This window comes from Panthera onca, chromosome F1 (genome assembly GCF_046562875.1).
Source record: "Panthera onca isolate mPanOnc1 chromosome F1, mPanOnc1 haplotype 2, whole genome shotgun sequence".
In the NCBI taxonomy this organism is placed as follows: Eukaryota; Metazoa; Chordata; class Mammalia; order Carnivora; family Felidae; genus Panthera; species Panthera onca.
In genome coordinates this window covers 12,813,269-12,831,282 of record NC_138355.1, presented here as the reverse complement: position 1 = coordinate 12,831,282, position 18,014 = coordinate 12,813,269, and the positions used below count along the sequence as shown (strand labels likewise).

Genomic DNA, 18,014 nt, shown 5'->3' with positions numbered 1-18,014 from the left:
ACTTACTAAGTCCCATAAAAACAAGGTAAGGATTTTAACTAAAATTGCGTTCAATCTACAGATGAGTCCAGGGAGAATTGAAATCTTTATGATATTCTTTCTATAGTTAGAAAACCATCTGTAAAGAGAAAACCTATCTATAGAAAGACTCGATATTAAATAAATTTCTGTGTAGGTCTTTATTAATGTTTTTCACTAATGTGTAGTCGTGTATGTGTGTGTGTGTGTGTGTGTGTGTGTGTGTGTGTGTGTATTTGCTATTATAAGTGCTGTCTTTTCTTTTTAAAACTTTTTTTCCAAACTATCGGTTGCTGATGTGTAGAAATGTATTTGACTTTTTATACTGATCATTAGCCAGCCAAACTTACTATTTCTGCCCATTATCTACAGATCTTTTGAACTTTTATGTAGACAACCATATCTGTGCATGACAATTTACTCCTTTCCAAATTTTATTTTCCTTTTTATACTGTACTTGCTAGAAACTCCAGTACAATGTTGAACACAGGCAGTAACAAAGGGCATTTTGTCTTAATCCTGGTTTGAAAGGAGATGCTTTTAAAGCTTCCCCACTAAGAATATTTGCTGTAGAATTTTTGTAGTTGCTTTTCATCAGGCTAAGGAAGCTCCAATCCTATTTCTAGTTTGGAATTTTTACCATGAATAGGTGTTGAATTTTGTCAAATGCTTCTTTCTCCATCTATTCTAATAATAACATGCTTTTCTCCCTTGAATCTATTAATGTAATAAATGACATTTATGGATTTTCTAATGCTAAATCACTTTTGTTCTCCTGAATAAACCCAGCTTGGACACAGACATATGTATACGGTGTAGGCTTTCTCTGCCTTAAGGCACTTCTAGGGAATTATATTTTTCTAGGAATTTGTTTCCAGTTCACCTGAGTTTTCAAATTTATTGGTTCGAAATGTTCATAGTATTAGTCCATCTCTTTGGCCTCTGCTGGCCTGGATTCATGTCCTTTTTTACATTCCTAACATTGTTTGTGCCTTCTTTCTTTTTGGAATGGTTCATCTCATCAGTTTTTTATCTATTTCAATAGTCTTTTCAAAGAGCCACGTAGGACTATGTTGAACCTTACTACTGTATCTTTGCTTTCTATTTCATTGAGGTTGAGTCATTTTCCCCTACTTTTCATGGGTTTATTGTTCATTTTCTAATTTCTTAAGTTGGGTATTTAGTTGCTTAATTTTCAGCCCTTCTTTTCTTAGTGTATTTAAAGCCATATTTTCTCTCACTCAGTATCCTAATGTAATATGTAGAATTTATATTATTGTTTAATTCTATCCAGAATCATAACATTAGTTACTATCATTTATTTTACTATCATTACTATCATTTAGCTACAAAGAAGTTTTTGGATTCCACTATGACTTCCAAATGTATGGAGTCTTTTAAATTATATTTTTAGAACTGGGGTGCCTGGGTGTCTCAGTCGGTTGAGCGTCCGACTTCGGCTCACGTCATGATCTCCCGGTCTGTGAGTTCGAGCCCCACGTCAGGCTCTGTGCTGACAGCTCAGAGCCTGGAGCCTGTTTCGGATTCTGTGTCTCCCTCTCTGACCCTCCCCCGTTCATGCTCTCTCTCTGTTTCAAAAATAAGTAAACGTTAAAAAAAAGAGAAAGAAAACACAAAAATATAAAACTCCTAGAAGATAACAAAGAAGAAAATCTAAGATGACCTTGAATATGGAAATGACTTTTCAGATATAACATTATAGGCACAATCCATGAAAGAAATCAATGATAAACTGGGCTTCATTCAAATGAAAAATTCTGTTCTGCAAAAAACAATACAAAGAAAATGAAAAACCACAGAGGAAAAACTATTTGCAAAAGATACATGTAATACAGTTATCCAAGTTGTATAAAAAACTCTTAAAACTTAATAAGAAAATGAACCACCCAATTAAAAAATGGGCAAAAGAGGGGCACCAGGGTGGCTCAGTCGGTTGAGCGTCCGACTTCAGCTCAGGTCATGATCTCACGGTTAGCGAGTTTGAGCCCCGTTTCAGGCTCAGTGCTGACAGCTCGGAGCCTAGAGCCTGCTTCGGATTCTGTGTCTCCCTCTCTCTCTGACCCGCCGCTGCTCACGCTCTGTCTCTCAAAAATAAATGTTAAAAAAATTTTTTTTCAATGGGCAAAAGAACTTAAAGGATACCACACCCGGTTTTTATTTTTATTTTTTAATGTTTATTTATTTTTGAGAGAGACAGAGACAGAATGCCAGTGGGTTAGGGGCAGAGAGAGGGAGACACAGAATCCAAAGCAGGCTCCAGGCTCTGAGCCGTCAGCACAGAGCCCAATGTGGGGCTTGAACTCACAGAGCTGTGGGATCATGACCTGAGCCGAAGTCAGACGCTCAACCAACTGAGCCACCCAGCTGCCCAAACACACCCGGTTTTTAATTAGGTTGTCTTGTATTGCTGTTTTAAGAGTTATTTATAAATTCTGGATACTAGACCTTTATCAGATAAAATGATCTCCAAATATTTTCATCCATTCTGCGGCTGTTTTTATTGACTTTGACGGTGTCTTTTGATGCACAAGAACACTTTTACTGGACTTAATGTTGATGAAGTCCAATTTATTTTTTCTTTTGTTGCTTTTACATTTGCTGTCCTATTAACCAATGTCTCATCTAAGGTCAGGATTTACCCTTATGTTTTCTTCTAAGAGTTGTACAATTTTAGCTCTTATATTTAAGTTTTTCATCCATTTTGAGCTAATTTTTGTAAATGGTAGAGCCCAAATTCATTCTTTTGAATGTGGGTATCCAGTTGTCCCAGCACCGTTTGTAGAAAGACTATTATTATTTCCCTCATTGAATGGTCTTGGCACAAATGTCAAACCAAATGACCATAGTTTATTTCTGGATTCTCAATTCTATTAGTTGATCTATGTACGTAAGCACTTTTTTTTAAGGTTTATTTATTTTTGAAGGAGAGAGACAGAGTGTGAGCGGGGGAAGGGCAGAGAGAGAGAGGGAGACACAGAATCCGAAGCAGGCTCCAGGCCCTGAGCTGTCAGCACAGAGCCCGTCTCGGGGCTCAAACCCACGAACCGTGAGATCATGACCTGACCCAAAGTTGGACGCTTAAACGACTGAGTCACCCACGTGACGCTAAGCACTTTTAGGAATACAGTAATCCTTCATTACACCCATGAAATGACATTCCTTGAAGACAGGGGAAACAACTTATTCACCTTGGTATTTTCTACCCAGCATTCAGCAGACCCTCAGAACATGTTCACCTGAATAAATGAAATTAATCATTTACTTTTGAGGAAAGGAATGGGAATGGATTCCACAAGAAAGATGGGCTCCTTTCCTCATGGAGAACTTTACTGTTTGATGTGGATTTGGAATTCTGGCATTCCTTCTCCACTATCTGCAATGGTAATTTTTTTTTTTAAACTTCAAGTATACAATTTACTGACACAACATTTACATACACCACCTGGTGCTCATCACAACAGGTGAGCTCCTTAATCCCCATCATCTATTTAATCCATCTCCCCCTGCCCCGCCCCTCCGGTCACCATTACTTTGTTCTTTATATAGTTGTTTCTCTGTCTCTTTCCCACGATCGCTTGTTTCTTAAATTCCACACGAGTAAAATCATATGGGATCTGTCATTCTCTTATTTCACTTAGCATAACACTCTCTAGCTCCATCCACGTCATTGCAAATGGCAAGATTTCATTCTTTTTATGGCTGAGTAATATTCCATTGTATGTATGTACACACACACACACACACACACACACACACACACACACACACACACACATCTTTATCCAATCATCAGTTGATGAACATTTGGGCTCTTTTGAGAATTTGGCTATTGTTGACAATGCTATCTGTAAACATCGGGATGCATGTATCCCTTTCAATCTATCTTTTTGTATCCTTTGGGTAAATACCTAGCAGTGCAATTGCTGGATTATAGGGTAGTTCTATTTTTAGCTTTTTTGAGGAACTTCCATATTGTTCTCCAGAGTGGCTGCATCAGTTTGCATTCCCACCGTGTAAGAGGGTTCCCCTTTCTTCACATGGTCACAAACCTGTGGTTTCTTGTGTCAATTTTAGCCATTCTGACAGGTATGAGGTGCTATTTCATTGTGGTTTTGATTTGTATTTTCCTCATGATGAGTGATGCTGAGCATCTTTTCATGTGCCTGTTGGCCATCTGTTGGTCTTTGGAAAATATCTGTTCATGTCTTCGGCCCATTTTTTAACTGGATTGCTTTTTTGGGTGTTGAGTTTTAAGTTATTTATACATTTTGGAACCACAAGACCCCAAATAGCCAAAGTAACCTTGAAAAATAAAAGTGCAGCTAAGCTGGAGGTGTATTATAATTCCCGATTTCAAGTTATAACACAAAACTGTAGTGATCAAGACAGCATGGAACTGGCACGAAAGTAGACACAGAAATCAGTGGAACAGAAAACCCAGAAATGAACCCACAAGTACATGGTCAATGAATCTTCGACAAAGCAGGAAAGAATATCCAAAGGAAAGATGGTCTCTTCAAAAAATGGTGTTGGGAAAACTGGACAGCAATCATGCAAAAGAAACAAACTGGTCCACTTTCTTACACCATACACAAAAAGAAATTCAAAATGGATTAAAGACCTAAACGTAAGACAGGAAACCATTAAAATCCCAGAAGAGAGCACAGGCAGTACTTTCTCTAACACCAGCCATGGCAACTTTTTGAGGCAGGGAAACAAAAGCAAAAATTGGGATTTCGTCCAAATAAAAAGCTTCTGTCTGCACAGCAAAACTGAAAGGCAACCTATGGAATGGGAGATGTTACTGGAAATTATTCATTCTAACGCTCACTGAACATCTCGTACAGAAATACGGGCACCTCAAAATGAGCAACTGAGGAAAAACTCAGGGATGAACTCAAACAGCAACAGTTAAAAGCTCTAAATATTGTCAGATAACACAAAGAAAATGTTACTGAAAATGGAGCAAAAATCACTTTCAACCAGGATAACTTTGATTATCCCAATCACTCCTCAAGTCTTCCCGAAGGGTAGTTAATACCTCAAATTTGCTTTCAAGAGAATTTTGAAAAGAAGTGGGAGACAGGAGTTTGAATTTTACTAATGAGATTTGGGGGGTTTCTGAAGAGAAAGATCAGCCATTCTTCTAACCTAAATTTCTGGAACTTCTTGTTTTGGTTTATCTGACATGTATACTACAAAAGTGCAGCACAAGCTACAAAATTTTTAAAATATAAGTTGAATAATTAATACAAGATTAAATTCAGACGGCATAGAACAGGACTTGGGCACCTAAAGCCACGGATCGGAATTATAATTTTAGGCCTTCCCTTCATCTCCCCAGCCAACCCAATTACTGTCATGTTGATTTTGAAGAAAGATAGGTTTTCAAAGCTTGGATGTAAGATTTTTTTAAAAAATCTTCTAGTAGAAAACGCAATATAAACTTACACTGTATGAGTTTTTTCTTGTTAAAAGATCTGGTATCAAAAATAGATGAAAAGGAAGTAGAAGACAATGCCGTATAGGAGAAACAGTCCTTGGAGTCAGTTACAGTTACTCCTGAATGTGACCTGGATCTCTGAGTCCTGTGTGTGTGTGTGTGTGTGTGTGTGTGTGTGTGTGTGTGTGTGTAAAATGGAGGTAATCTCCTTTCTCAAAATGGTTATAAGGATTTCCCAAGATGATAGATAACAGATATGTCCATAAAGTAGGTACTTAAATAAGGTTCCACATCTCATAATGGGAAGAAACAGATTAACACTATTTGAAAAAATTTTATAACAGATATTCAGTACCTTTATTGTAGAGGAAAAGATTATCAAAACATTCCCAAAAAGCACAACTCTGAAATGCCAGTTTTGTTTGTAAAGGACTCAAACTTTAATGGCGTTCACACCATACAGTCAGGAAGCAGAACAAGCCCTAAGAAAAAAATAAAAGCAAAAATGCCAAGATCTTCTCCAACCACAATTATTTTTAATCTATGAAACAGAATTTCCTTACAAATTAAGTAGTTTTTACAGTAGTGACATTTATCATTGATGTGATCTGTTTAACATGACTAGTCAGAAGGGAAGTTGGGCTTGTAATTTTTCCAGAAATTGAAAAAAGTACCATCATTAAGATAAGGAAGAGAAAGATTTGTATCCATCTTTCTGGGACATGTAAGGTGAGAGTGATGTCTCACAGTTGGAGAATTTGTGGATATTGCTGGAGGAATTGGAGATGCTCTCTAGTAAGCGCGTAATCCCTCTTCCCCGAACACTGCTGTTTTGGCCAGAAATTTTCACCCCAGATGGACAGTCACCTAAGGATACTGGAAATACAAGAAAAGAAATGTAGCAATTTTATCGTTTTATTAATTAGAGATGCCTCGATTAACTCTTATCCTATTTTAGGCCTTTCATGAATAGGACAGAGATTCTTAGTAAAGGAAAACAGATTCTCAGAATAAAGGCAGAAGCCTGAACAAGAATATTTCTTTCTGCTTTTAGCCCCAGAAACCTTAATTGAAGTTCTTCAGGCACCACTTGAAATTTCATGTCACTAGCTTTAAAATTTTCCTATCTGCCCAAAGACATCACAGAACTACAAAACTACAGCTGCTACAGTAATAAAAGGCTTTATTTTAAATGCCTTGAACAAAAATCAGAAGACTAAATTAAAGTGATACAAAAATATACATATTGAAATTGTTTAAGGTGGTAATATCAAATAAAATTCCCAATTCAATAAGATCCTCATAATCTAAAACTAATTTTTTTTTCTTAATGTTTTTATTTATTTTTGAGACAGAGAGAGACAGAACATGAGCAGGGAAGGGGCAGAGAGAGAGAGAGGGAGACACAGAATCGGAAACAGGCTCAGGCTCTGAGCCATCAGCACAGAGCCCGATGTGGGGCTCGAACTCACAGACTGTGAGATCATGACCTGAGCCGAAGTCGGATGCTCAACCGACTGAGCCACCCAGGCGCCCCAACCTAAAACTAATTTAGAGCATCTGTTTAATAAGTACCATACCCTAGAATCTGAATAAGCTTTAGGCCCAATACTTCTTGAGGTACATTCTTAGAAGATGCTTACCAGTGGGTGTGTGTGACCTTTGTTCCTGATTAGAAGCGTTGAAATGAGAAAATCCTGGACTCTCAACTCTTAGCTTCTATAAGTAACAAAGAAAAATACAAGGGAAAAAATTGTTTTCTTATCAATTATTGGATCACCTACTTCAATTTCAAATTACTGTTTATAAAATACAAACACCCACTTTTACAATGTCTGATCAACTTTTGAAGAGACTGCTGTAAAAGGAACAGAGGGTAGTGTCTGGAGGGGAATTACGGGGTCAAGAGAGGGTTTTTATTTTTCTTAATTTTTTTTTTTTTTTTAACGTTTATTTATTTTTGAGACAGAGAGAGACAGAGCATGAACAGGGGAGGGTCAGAGAGAGAGGGAGACACAGAATCCGAAACAGGCTCCAGGCTCCGAGCTGTCAGCACAGAGCCCGACGCGGGGCTCGAACTCACGGACCGTGAGATCATGACCTGAGCTGAAGTCGGACGCTTAACCGACAAGCCACCCAGGCGCCCCGGGTTTTTATTTTTAAAGATGAGATTACAGGGCACCTGGGTGGCTCAGTCCAGGTAAGTGTCTGGCTCTTGATTTCAGCTCCCATGTGGGGCTCTGCCTGGGATTCTCTCCTTCCTTCTCTCTCTGCCCCTCCCCTGCTCATGCTCGCTTGCCCTCAAAATAAATAAACATTAATTTTAAAAACAGACTATAGCATGTTTCCTGGTGATTCAGAACAGAGAGAGACCCTGATGATGCGGGAAAGAGAAGTAAGTTATTGGAGCCACCTCTTTGAGCAGGTAAGAGGATAAGATCTAAAACATAAATGGAAGGATTGGTCTTAAGCAGGAACACAGACAATTCATGCATTAAAACAGGAGTCAAAGAGTACATGGCAGATGCAGTGGTAGGACTGTGTAAAAACCTCTTCTGATTGCTTCTATTTTCTCAGGGAAGTAGGAGGCAAGGGCATCAGCTCAAACAAGGATGAATGAGGGATGAGGCGGTTGAAGTCTGAAGTGAAAGAAGGGGAGAAAGGTGCGCCTGGGGGGCTCAGTCAGTTAAACGTCCGATTCGGCTCAGGTCATGGTCTCACAGCTCGTGGGTTCGAGCCCCGCATCGGGCTCTGTGCTGACAGCTCGGAGCCTGGAGCCTGCTTTGAATTGTGTGTCTTCCTCTCTCTCTGCTCCTCCCCCGCTCATCCTCTCTCTCTCAAAAATAAACATTAAAAAAAAATAAAAAGCAAAAAAAAGAAAGGGGGTGAGAAAAAGCTCTAGGAGAGGGGGAGAAATGGACAACCGACAGGTAACACTAAGGGCTCACTTGAAGTTGGTAGTGATTAGATCAGTCAGTATGGCAGTTTCTTTTCAGTCTCATTTAGCTTCAGGAGTATAGGAATAGAATAGGGAAGAGTTAGATTCAGTCAAGGTAGTGTTTATCAATCAAGTATGATAAAAAAAAAAAAAAAAAAGGGAGGGTCAATGAAGTTGAAGTTGCAAGTGAGTGGAAACAGATCCAGAGATCTAAGCTGGGAAGGAAGGAGGTCAAGGGCAGGGGTGAGGGAGGTTCAGGAGAGGCTGTAGCACTGCGTATGTGCCAGTGGTACCACCAGGTCTAGGACAGGATAGTGGGAAACAGGACCGCCGGAGAAAGGGAAGTCAAAGAACTGAGAGGGTCAGGCACTTGGATTATCTATGTGGAAGCTGACCTCAAGAATTCTGGCAGGAATCCTGTCTGATAACATGGCTCAGTGTTGCTCTAGGAATGAGGACATGCCACTCAGGGGCCTACTGACTCCACGATGTGGTTATCAGGCGCTAGAGCCTTTATGGCAGGAGATCCAAAGTCTAAGGATTTTAGGGAGAAGATAGGAACAGGCCTATAAGAGACAATGGTAAACAAGGAAAACTATCTCAAATCTAAGCCCATGATAAATGAGGGGAAAAAAAGGTGACACCATTTAAAAAAAAATTTTTTTAGTGTTTATTTTTGAGAGAGAGAGAGAGCAAGCAAGCACAAGCTGGGGAGGGGCAGAAAGAGAGGGAGACACAGAATCCGAAGAAGGCCCCAGGCTCTGAGCTGTCAGCACAGAGCCTGACACAGGGCTCGAACTCACGAACTGTGAGGCCATGACCTGAACCAAAGTCAGACGCTTAACTGACTGAGCCACCCAGGTGCCTCACGAGGGTACGATTTGATAGGATTAATAGGGAAGCAGTATCTTTAGAGGATAGCCAAATTTTAGTTAGAAGACGGAAGATAAACAGATCTTCCCAAGAAAAGATTGAAGATATTTGAGATTTTGCTGATAACTAAGGTTGAGAGACCCACGGAAAAGTTTTCCAGGAGTTGGGTGGGGCCGGGAAACACAGTCAGCCAAACAAGAAGCGTCTGGGAGATGAGGGAGAATTTAGGTATCCTGAGTTTCTGTAGTGAGTGATGTAAAAAATGAAGGGGAAGATACAGAGATTAATTCTGGCAGTCTCACCACGGTGATGACGGGATAAGAAGGCAAGGTTTCTCAACCTGGGCGTTACTGACATTTGCTGTGGGAGGCTGTCCTGTGCATCGTAGGACGTCTGGCCTCTACCCACTTGATGCCAGTAGCACCCCTTCTCCCGCTGGGACAACCAAGAACGCCTGCAAACATTGCCTAATGTCCCCGGAAGGACACAAAATAGGTACTGGATGATAAATCACTGGGTTGAGAGTTAACAGGAGAAAGAAAAGTCTTGCTTGAAGAATATACAGAGACCTCTGGGATATCCTCGGTTTTATTTTTTAAAATGCGCATTTATTTTGAGAGAGAGCAAGGAAGTGTGCACACATGCACGAGTGATGGAGGGGCAGAGAGAAACAGAGAGTCCCAAGCAGGCTCCGCACTGTCAGTGCAGAGCCTGAAGCGGGGCTTTATCTCACGAACCTGTGAGATCAAGAGCTGAGCCAAAATCAAGAGTCAGACGCTTAACCCACTGAGCCATTTAGGCACCCTCTCTTTTTTAAATTATCATACACTAAGATGGACTTGTTTTGGGGGGTACACCTCTACAAATTTTACCACATGAAGAGATCTGTGAAACCACTACTGCAGTCAGGGTACAGAGCCATTCTATCACCTCAAAAACTTCCCTTGTGCTGTCCCCTTACAGGCAGCCCAAGCCCCTGGGAACTCTGGATATGTTCTTTATCATTATGGTTTTGTCTTTTAAAGAATGTCATATAATATTTTGGGACTGCTTCTTTCGCTAAGTATAATTAATACTTGTGAGATCCTAATCCTTGACTGTAACAATAGTTCATTCTATTTTGGGGGTTCCCTTTTCACTGTTTTACGAACTATTTTCAAGTGACAATAACATTTATTATGTACTATGTTCCTATAGGCAGAGTTCTTGGCACTTTCATACACAGTTGCATTTAATCCTGCAACTACTAGCCTTTATTATTATTCTTGTTTCACAGATAAGGAATCAGCACAGAGAATTCAAATTACTTGCCTAAAGACACACAGACTGCATGTAGCAGGCCTGAAATGCAATTCAGGAATTCTAACTCCACAGTCTATACTCTTAACTGCTATGTTATTAGGACTATATAGAGGACTACTAGTAAATAAATTGCAAGGAAGGAAGAAAGGTGGTAGGGAAATTAGACAGCTTTTAATCAAATCCTAAATCAGGTCTTATATATTTTTGAAGTAAATATTTTAAATATTTATTTTATTTTATTTTTATTTTTTTTATTTATTTTTTTTAATATATGAAATTTACTGTCAAATTGGTTTCCATACAACACCCAGTGCTCATCCCAAAAGGTGCCCTCCTCAATACCCATCACCCACCCTCCCCTCCCTCCCACCCCCCATCAACCCTCAGTTTGTTCTCAGTTTTTAACAGTCTCTTATGCTTTGGCTCTCTCCCACTCTAACCTTTTTTTTTTTTTTTTTTTTTCCTTCCCCTCCCCCAATGGGTTTCTGTTACGTTTCTCAGGATCCACATAAGAGTGAAACCATATGGTATCTGTCTTTCTCTGTACGGCTTATTTCACTTAGCATCACACTCTCCAGTTCCATCCACGTTGCTACAAAAGGCCATATTTCATTCTTTCTCATTGCCACGTAGTACTCCATTGTGTATATAAACCACAATTTCTTTATCCATTCATCAGTTGATGGACATTAAATATTTATATTATCTACATTTAGACACTTAATTTTTGGAATGAACTTTGGATATGATTTGTATAGACTAGTCCACTACTAATTTTGATTTTCCTAAAACTCTGTTAAACATAGTAGGACAATACAGAAGAAAAAAGATTTATGCAACTGGGTCCAATTGGATTAAGAAGCGTCTGACATTCCACAAAGGAGTTTTAAAAAATGTTTTACGAAAAAGAGAACCAAAGTCCCGATCTTTAGCTGTTGTTGGCCAGGACCACATGGAGTAGCACAAAGAGACCAGGAGCTCCTAAAAGTCAGCTCCTTACCTGGTAACGCCCTGCATCCAATACAACCATTTTGGGTGTCACACTGTTGCTGGCCTCATAATCTTGAAGTGGTACATGAGTTTCTGTAAGCTGGATTCCAAAGAGAGTGGCCAGAGAATTACTGATGCAGTACCTTTAAAAGGAAATAAAAGCTCATTATCAGAATCTGATCTAATTCATTCTAAAAGCATTCAGATTTTTAAAATTTCTAATATAAAGAAAAAGCATGTAAGATATACCATTCTAAATTGGGGGGGGGCAGGAATTTAGAGATTCAGAGAAGAAATGGGAATGGGTAGCAATACATACAATAAACTGGTCATTACTAGTAAGCAATACTCCACTGATTACCAGATAAAATTTCAGGTTCATTATAAGGAAACATGGATGGGAGTAAAGATTACTAGAATTCTCAAATGTTTAAGGCAAAGAGAGGGCAGCAACAGAAATTAGGCTACAACTTTAAAAACACTTACCTATCCTCAAAACCAATGCCACCAGCCATGTAAAGGGACCACCAGAGCACCCAGAGAGCTGAGGCTCCAGGTGTTTTCACTACAGAATGAGAAGCAGGCTGTCTGGGTGGCTCAGCTGGCTAAGCATCCGACTCTTGATTTTGGCTCAGGTCCTGATCTCACAGTTCGTGAGTTCAAGCCCCCACACCGGGCTCTGTGCTGACCACCTGGAGCCTGCTTGAGATTCTCCCTTTCTCTCTCTGCCCCACCCCTGCTCACTCTCGCTCTCTTTTGAGACACTTTTAAAAATGAGAAGAAAAGGGTCTTTTTTGAGCACCTTAACAAGGAGGTGCTGTTGTTAATGATGGTAGGGAACTTCACTCTCCTATAATGAAAATTTTCAATAAATGCTTCTGAAGGTTCACCCAAATCGCTCAGGTGGTTAACTCTCCCAAACAAGTGTCACACGTGCAGAATAGTAACAGTTAACATGAAAACACACACACACACACACACACACACACACACACACGAAACCCAACCATTTTTTTAAAAAGAGAATTATGGAAATAGAAGTGAACAGTGTTTAACCCCATTGGTGAAAGCAACAGCGAGCAAAATGGCTAAGAATTCAATGCAGAATACAGCATTAGGAAGAAATTCCTTTCTCCAACTTACGCAATTTTCTTGCAAACAGCTAAAGCACAGAAGAGAATATCGTTTTCTTCATGCCACTTGCACCTGTACAAAAAAGAAAAAGGACTTTAATATCCTTAACAGCAGGAGCACTGTTTAAGGGTTTTTATGTGCCAGACTTCTAACTTACTTAGTTAAAATCATTTAAGAAAAACTAACATCCTTACTCAAAGATTTAACATTTAACAAACAAAAAAGAGATTTTTTTAGAAAATTTTTTTTTTAATGTATCTCCTCTGATGCAAATTCATAAACTACACATAACCGGTAAACTCTACCTTGGAATAAAATGAGTGTTACAGAGACACATTAGTGACCACGGTTACCATATTTGACAACCGTTTACTAAGTGCATACTATTTACCAGATATTGTTCTTGGCACTGGGGATACAGTACTGAATGAAACACAGAAACTCTTAATCACACAAAGCTTACTTTCTAGTAGGAAAGACAGATCAAAAAAGATGTAGGCATAATACACAATAAATCAGATCAAGACAAGTTCTAAGGAGGAAACAAATAAAGATGAAAAAGATGATATGAAATGTTGCAGACAGGGGACATTTTAGGTAAGGCAGCCGGGAGAGGTACCACTGAGAAGGTGATGTTTGAGTGAGGACCTCAGGAGATAATAGTGGACAGAAAGTGATGAACAGCATATTTTTACAACGACAGCCACTATAAACCCGTATCTTTCCACTAGGCACAGTTTACTGAGACTCAGAAGAGTACTTACTACTTGAGTAATTAAAAGCTTGCCTGAACCTACCAAGAATCACTTAAAAATTACTAAAAACATGCTAAACACTAAGTGTAAAAAGTCAGTTATCTGCACTTAATTGGAGTTACTTAACTGAATGGAAGACTAAATACAAAATTAAGAATTTCCCACTGCTATTCTAAAGTGATTCAATAAATAGGATTCATAAAACTCTTAGGTCTAAAATGAAGGCTTAGGTTGAAACAGCCTAAGTTCTTACACAGACACACAGAATCAAGTAATGTTTAAATTTCCAGTTAGTTTTGCTCCTTTTCTGGAACTTAAACTCCCAAATTTAGTACCTCCTATACACATTTCCATGTAGATCGTATCTGAAATAAAAGCAATTGAAAAACCAGCAATGTATTCCAAGATTAAAAACAAAGAACCCAAGAACAAACCTATAGGAATCTGATCCCAGGGGAAAATGCCTCCAAATCTAATAGTTACACTGTTAAGAATGATACTGTTTTGATGTTTTTACTTATACTTTTTAAAATTTGAATTCCAGTTAACACACAGTATAATATTAGTTTCAGGTGTACAATTTAGTGATTAAACACGTCCATATATCACCGCTCATCATAATGCACTCCTTAATCCCCATCACCTATTTAAGCCATTCTCCACCCCATTCTCTTCTGGTGTTCTCTATAGTTAAGAGACTCTTTCTTGGTTTGTCTTTTTTCCTCCCATGATCATTTGTTTTGTTTCTTAAATTCCACATATGAGTGAAATCATACGGTATTTTTCTTTCATTTTTTTCTTCTGGATTCTCTTCCTCAAAATCATCCCACCAACCCCCCCTAAGAATGACTGTATTTTCTAGTAAAGGAGGATTCACTCTGTCAAATATCAGAACTGCTTTGTCCACTTTGTTAAGCTATTAATACTCACTTTGCAGCCTCAAATCTAGCCCCAGTTTGAACACCTCTTAGATGGGTTTCTTTTATTTATGAAATTCCACTCCAAAGTCATAAGGTCACAAGGGAGTCAGTCTTTTGAGTAAATCTGCAACCTTACTCCTGAGTTCCAACACAATCTCATTCACTCCAATGACGTGTAGCATGAAGGCCTTGACAATCCTCTTTTCCTGTCTCAAAAGGTCTCAATGATGTCCTTTCCTCCTCTTTCAGGATTAAGATTCCTCCTCTTTTCCAAGGATAACCCAGTCTTTACACCCTGCTCAGAACTAGGCTGCTATAGAGGCTCTATATGCTAGTCAAACTGACTCACTAGTTTCTCTTAAACAGTCTCTGCTTCATTCCTTTGAGTCACTGTTCAGGTCATTTTCTTCTCTTGGAAGGTCCTCCCTTCAACCCAAATCTCTGCTCATAGAAATTCTATTCATCTTTCCAGGAGAACCAAATACAACATTTACCCCATCAAGTATTTCACGTTATTTTTAACCCTCACACTGAAGTGATTTCTCCCTGATGTATCATTATCTTTGGAAACACTTTTAAAAGTGATAAGAAATTACCATATACAACTCCATTGTCTTTACTTCGCTTTATTGCTCGTCAGACAGGAGACATTGTAGGCAAGGACAATCATGTTACTCTTTCCTGTGTTTCCCTAGTCTTCGGCCTTATATATGAGAGCCACCTAAATATTTGTTAAAAATAAAAAACTCAGGGCGCCTGGGTGGCTCAGTTGGTTAAGCTTCCAACTTCAGCTCAGGTCATGATCTCACAGTTCGGTTTGTGAGTTCTTGGGCTAGCTCCTGGCAGCGGGGAGCCCCGCTTGGGATCCTCTGTCTCCCCCTCTCTCTGCCCCTTCTCCACTCACACTCTCTCTCAAAAATAAACATTAAAAAATAATAAAATTTGGGAATTCAAGCTGGTGCAGCCACTCTGGAAGACAGTATGAAGGTTCCTCAAAAAGCTAAAAATAGATCTACACTACGACCCACCAATTGCACTACTGGGCATTTATCCATGGGATACAGGTGTGATGTTTCAAAGGGACACATGCACCCCCATGTTTATAGCAGCACTATCAACAATAGCCAAAGTATGGAAAGAACCCAAATGTCCGTCGATGGGTGAATGGATAAAGAAGATGTGGTATATATATATACAATGGAGTATTACTCGGCAATCAAAAAGAATGAAATCTTGCCATTTGCAACTACGTGGATGGAACTGGAGGGTATTATGCGAAGTGAAATTAGTCAGAGAAAGACAAAAATCATATGACTTCACTCATATGAGGACTTGAAGAGACAAAAAAGATGAACATAAGGGAAGGGAAACAAAAATCATATAAAAACAGGGAAGGGGACAAAACAGAAGAGACTCATAAATATGGAGACCAAACTGAGGGTTACCGGAGGGGTTGTGGGTGGGGGGATGGGCTAAAGGGGCACTAAGGCACTAAGGAATCTATTCATGAAATCATTGTTGCACTATATGCTAACTAATTTGGATGTAAATTTTAAAAAATAAAAAATAAAATTGAAAAAATTGGGCTAAGAAAAAATGACTCTAAAATGATGTCAAAATAAAAAGCTCACCTCTTAAGGGCACATGCACCCGGATGTTTATAGCAGCACTATCAACAATAGCCAAAGTATGGAAAGAGCCCAAATGTCCATCGATGGATGAATGGATAAAGAAGATGTGGTATGTATACAATGGAATATTACTTAGCAAGATTTCATTCCTTTTGATAGCCATTTGGGACAACATGGATGAAACTAGAGGGTATTTTTTTACATTTTTATAATGTTTATTTATTTTTGAGAGAGACAGAGTGCGGGCAGGGTTGGAAGAGAGAGAGGGAGACACAGAATCCGAAGCAGACTCCAGGCTCCGAGTTGTCGGCACAGAGCCAGATGCGGGGCTTGAACCCATGAACAGTGAGATCATGGCCTGAGCCGAAGTTGGACGCTCAACCGGCTGAGCCACACAGGTGCCCTTGAACTAGAGGGTATTATGCTAAGCGAAATAAAAGTCAGAGAAAGACAAATATCAAATGACTTCACTCATATGTGGAATTTAAGATACAAAACAGATGAACCTAAGGGAAGGGAAGCAAAAATAACACAAAAACAGAGAGGGAGACAAACCATAAGAGACTCTTAAATACAGAGAATAAACTGAGGGTTGCTGGAGGGGTATTGGGTAGGGGGATGGGCTAACAGGGCAATGGGCATTGAGGAGGACACTTGTTGGCACTGGGTGTTGTATGTGATTAATCACTAAATTCTATTCCTGAAATCATGATTATACTGTATGTTAACTAACTTGGATTTAAATTAAAAAATAAAAAAATTTATTACTTGAAAGAAAAAAAAAAACTACACCCCTTAAAACTACTATCTGCTGGGCTTCTGGTTAAAAATGCATAAATTTAGCTCCTTTTGCTCCCCAAATCCTATCAAAATGACAGTCAAAAGAATAAAAATAGTAGAGGTCCACAGGAAAGGAGAAAACAGAAAGAGGTTTCCATGGAAGAGAGTGTAACACACCTGTGGGATATGGAAAGTAAACGAAGGAGTGCTAACCGATGAAGCTAGACGAAGGAAGTCATAGCCTTCAGCCCCCACAGAACCAGCTATACAAATCTGCCTGCCAGAACTCTAGAGACGCTCTGAACCCATGGACATGTCCCTGGCCAGACAGCAGAGGTTAAGACCAGGAGGCTGAACTTCTTCTGTACAAAGAATGGTTAAGTTCCCTGACCAAAGAAGTAAACTCTTCTTAGAGAACTAGGCAGCAAGAACGGACGCTAGTATCTTAAGACAAAGCCCTCAATATTCTGGCATTTAGGATTTTGTCTCAACTTAGCATCCAGCTCTTATCTGCTTCCCCTAGAGTAAAGCCCAATTAGTTGTTAATCCCCAATGAACAATACTAAACACTCAGCTTTGCAGCCTCATTTCTAAATATGAACCTAACCAAAGACAATCAGACATTCAAAGAAACCCTGCAACACAGAAAGATCAAGACAGGAACACCACAAGTCACAACCCCAAAGAATGAAAATCCAGAGAACAAAAGCACACAAACATCCCTCCCCCACCAAGTACCCCAATGAGATCTATGAAATTACTGCATCTAGGATCCTACTTATCTTCCTCATATCTTCAACTGAATCAGCACTGATGATGAATGTGACAGTATGTGTAACAGGATAGTACCTGCAGGCAGAGAGACCTCAACAAGTCAGCCTCTGCTCAGTATTAAAATGCCACAGCTTGTTAGGGTTCTGTGCTTGGTCTTCTTCTCTTTTTGCCCTCTGCCTAAGTAACCTCGTCAATATGCAGTAGATCCATTAAAGCAGAGAACTGGTCTCTCTTCGTTGCATTTTCAGTGCCCAGAACAGTGCCTGGCACATAGTGAAATGATGAATGCTGGCATCATCCAAATCTCTTCACGGAGTTCTAGGCTGGGAAGACCAGCTGCTTGCTTGTTATTTCTAGATCTTACCTCACCAGGGCCTCAAAACATTCTAAACTTGCTCCTCTCTCTTCCCTGTCTACTCTGAAATATATACTACA

At 39.4% G+C, this 18,014-nt stretch overlaps 1 protein-coding gene across 1 annotated transcript in view; it reads right to left on the bottom strand.

Moving 5' to 3' along the window:
* Nucleotides 1–5,898: 5,898 nt before the first annotated feature.
* Nucleotides 5,899–18,014, bottom strand: part of MAEL (maelstrom spermatogenic transposon silencer) — a 39,031-nt gene continuing 26,915 nt past the window's right edge. The window contains exons 9-12 of the mRNA XM_078440742.2: nucleotides 12,729–12,791; nucleotides 11,596–11,728; nucleotides 7,126–7,201; nucleotides 5,899–6,358 (exon numbers count right to left, since the gene is read on the bottom strand). Of these exons, the coding sequence (XP_078296868.1) occupies nucleotides 6,162–6,358; nucleotides 7,126–7,201; nucleotides 11,596–11,728; nucleotides 12,729–12,791 (469 nt within the window). The 3' untranslated portion in view covers nucleotides 5,899–6,161. The remainder of the gene's footprint in view (nucleotides 6,359–7,125; nucleotides 7,202–11,595; nucleotides 11,729–12,728; nucleotides 12,792–18,014) is intronic.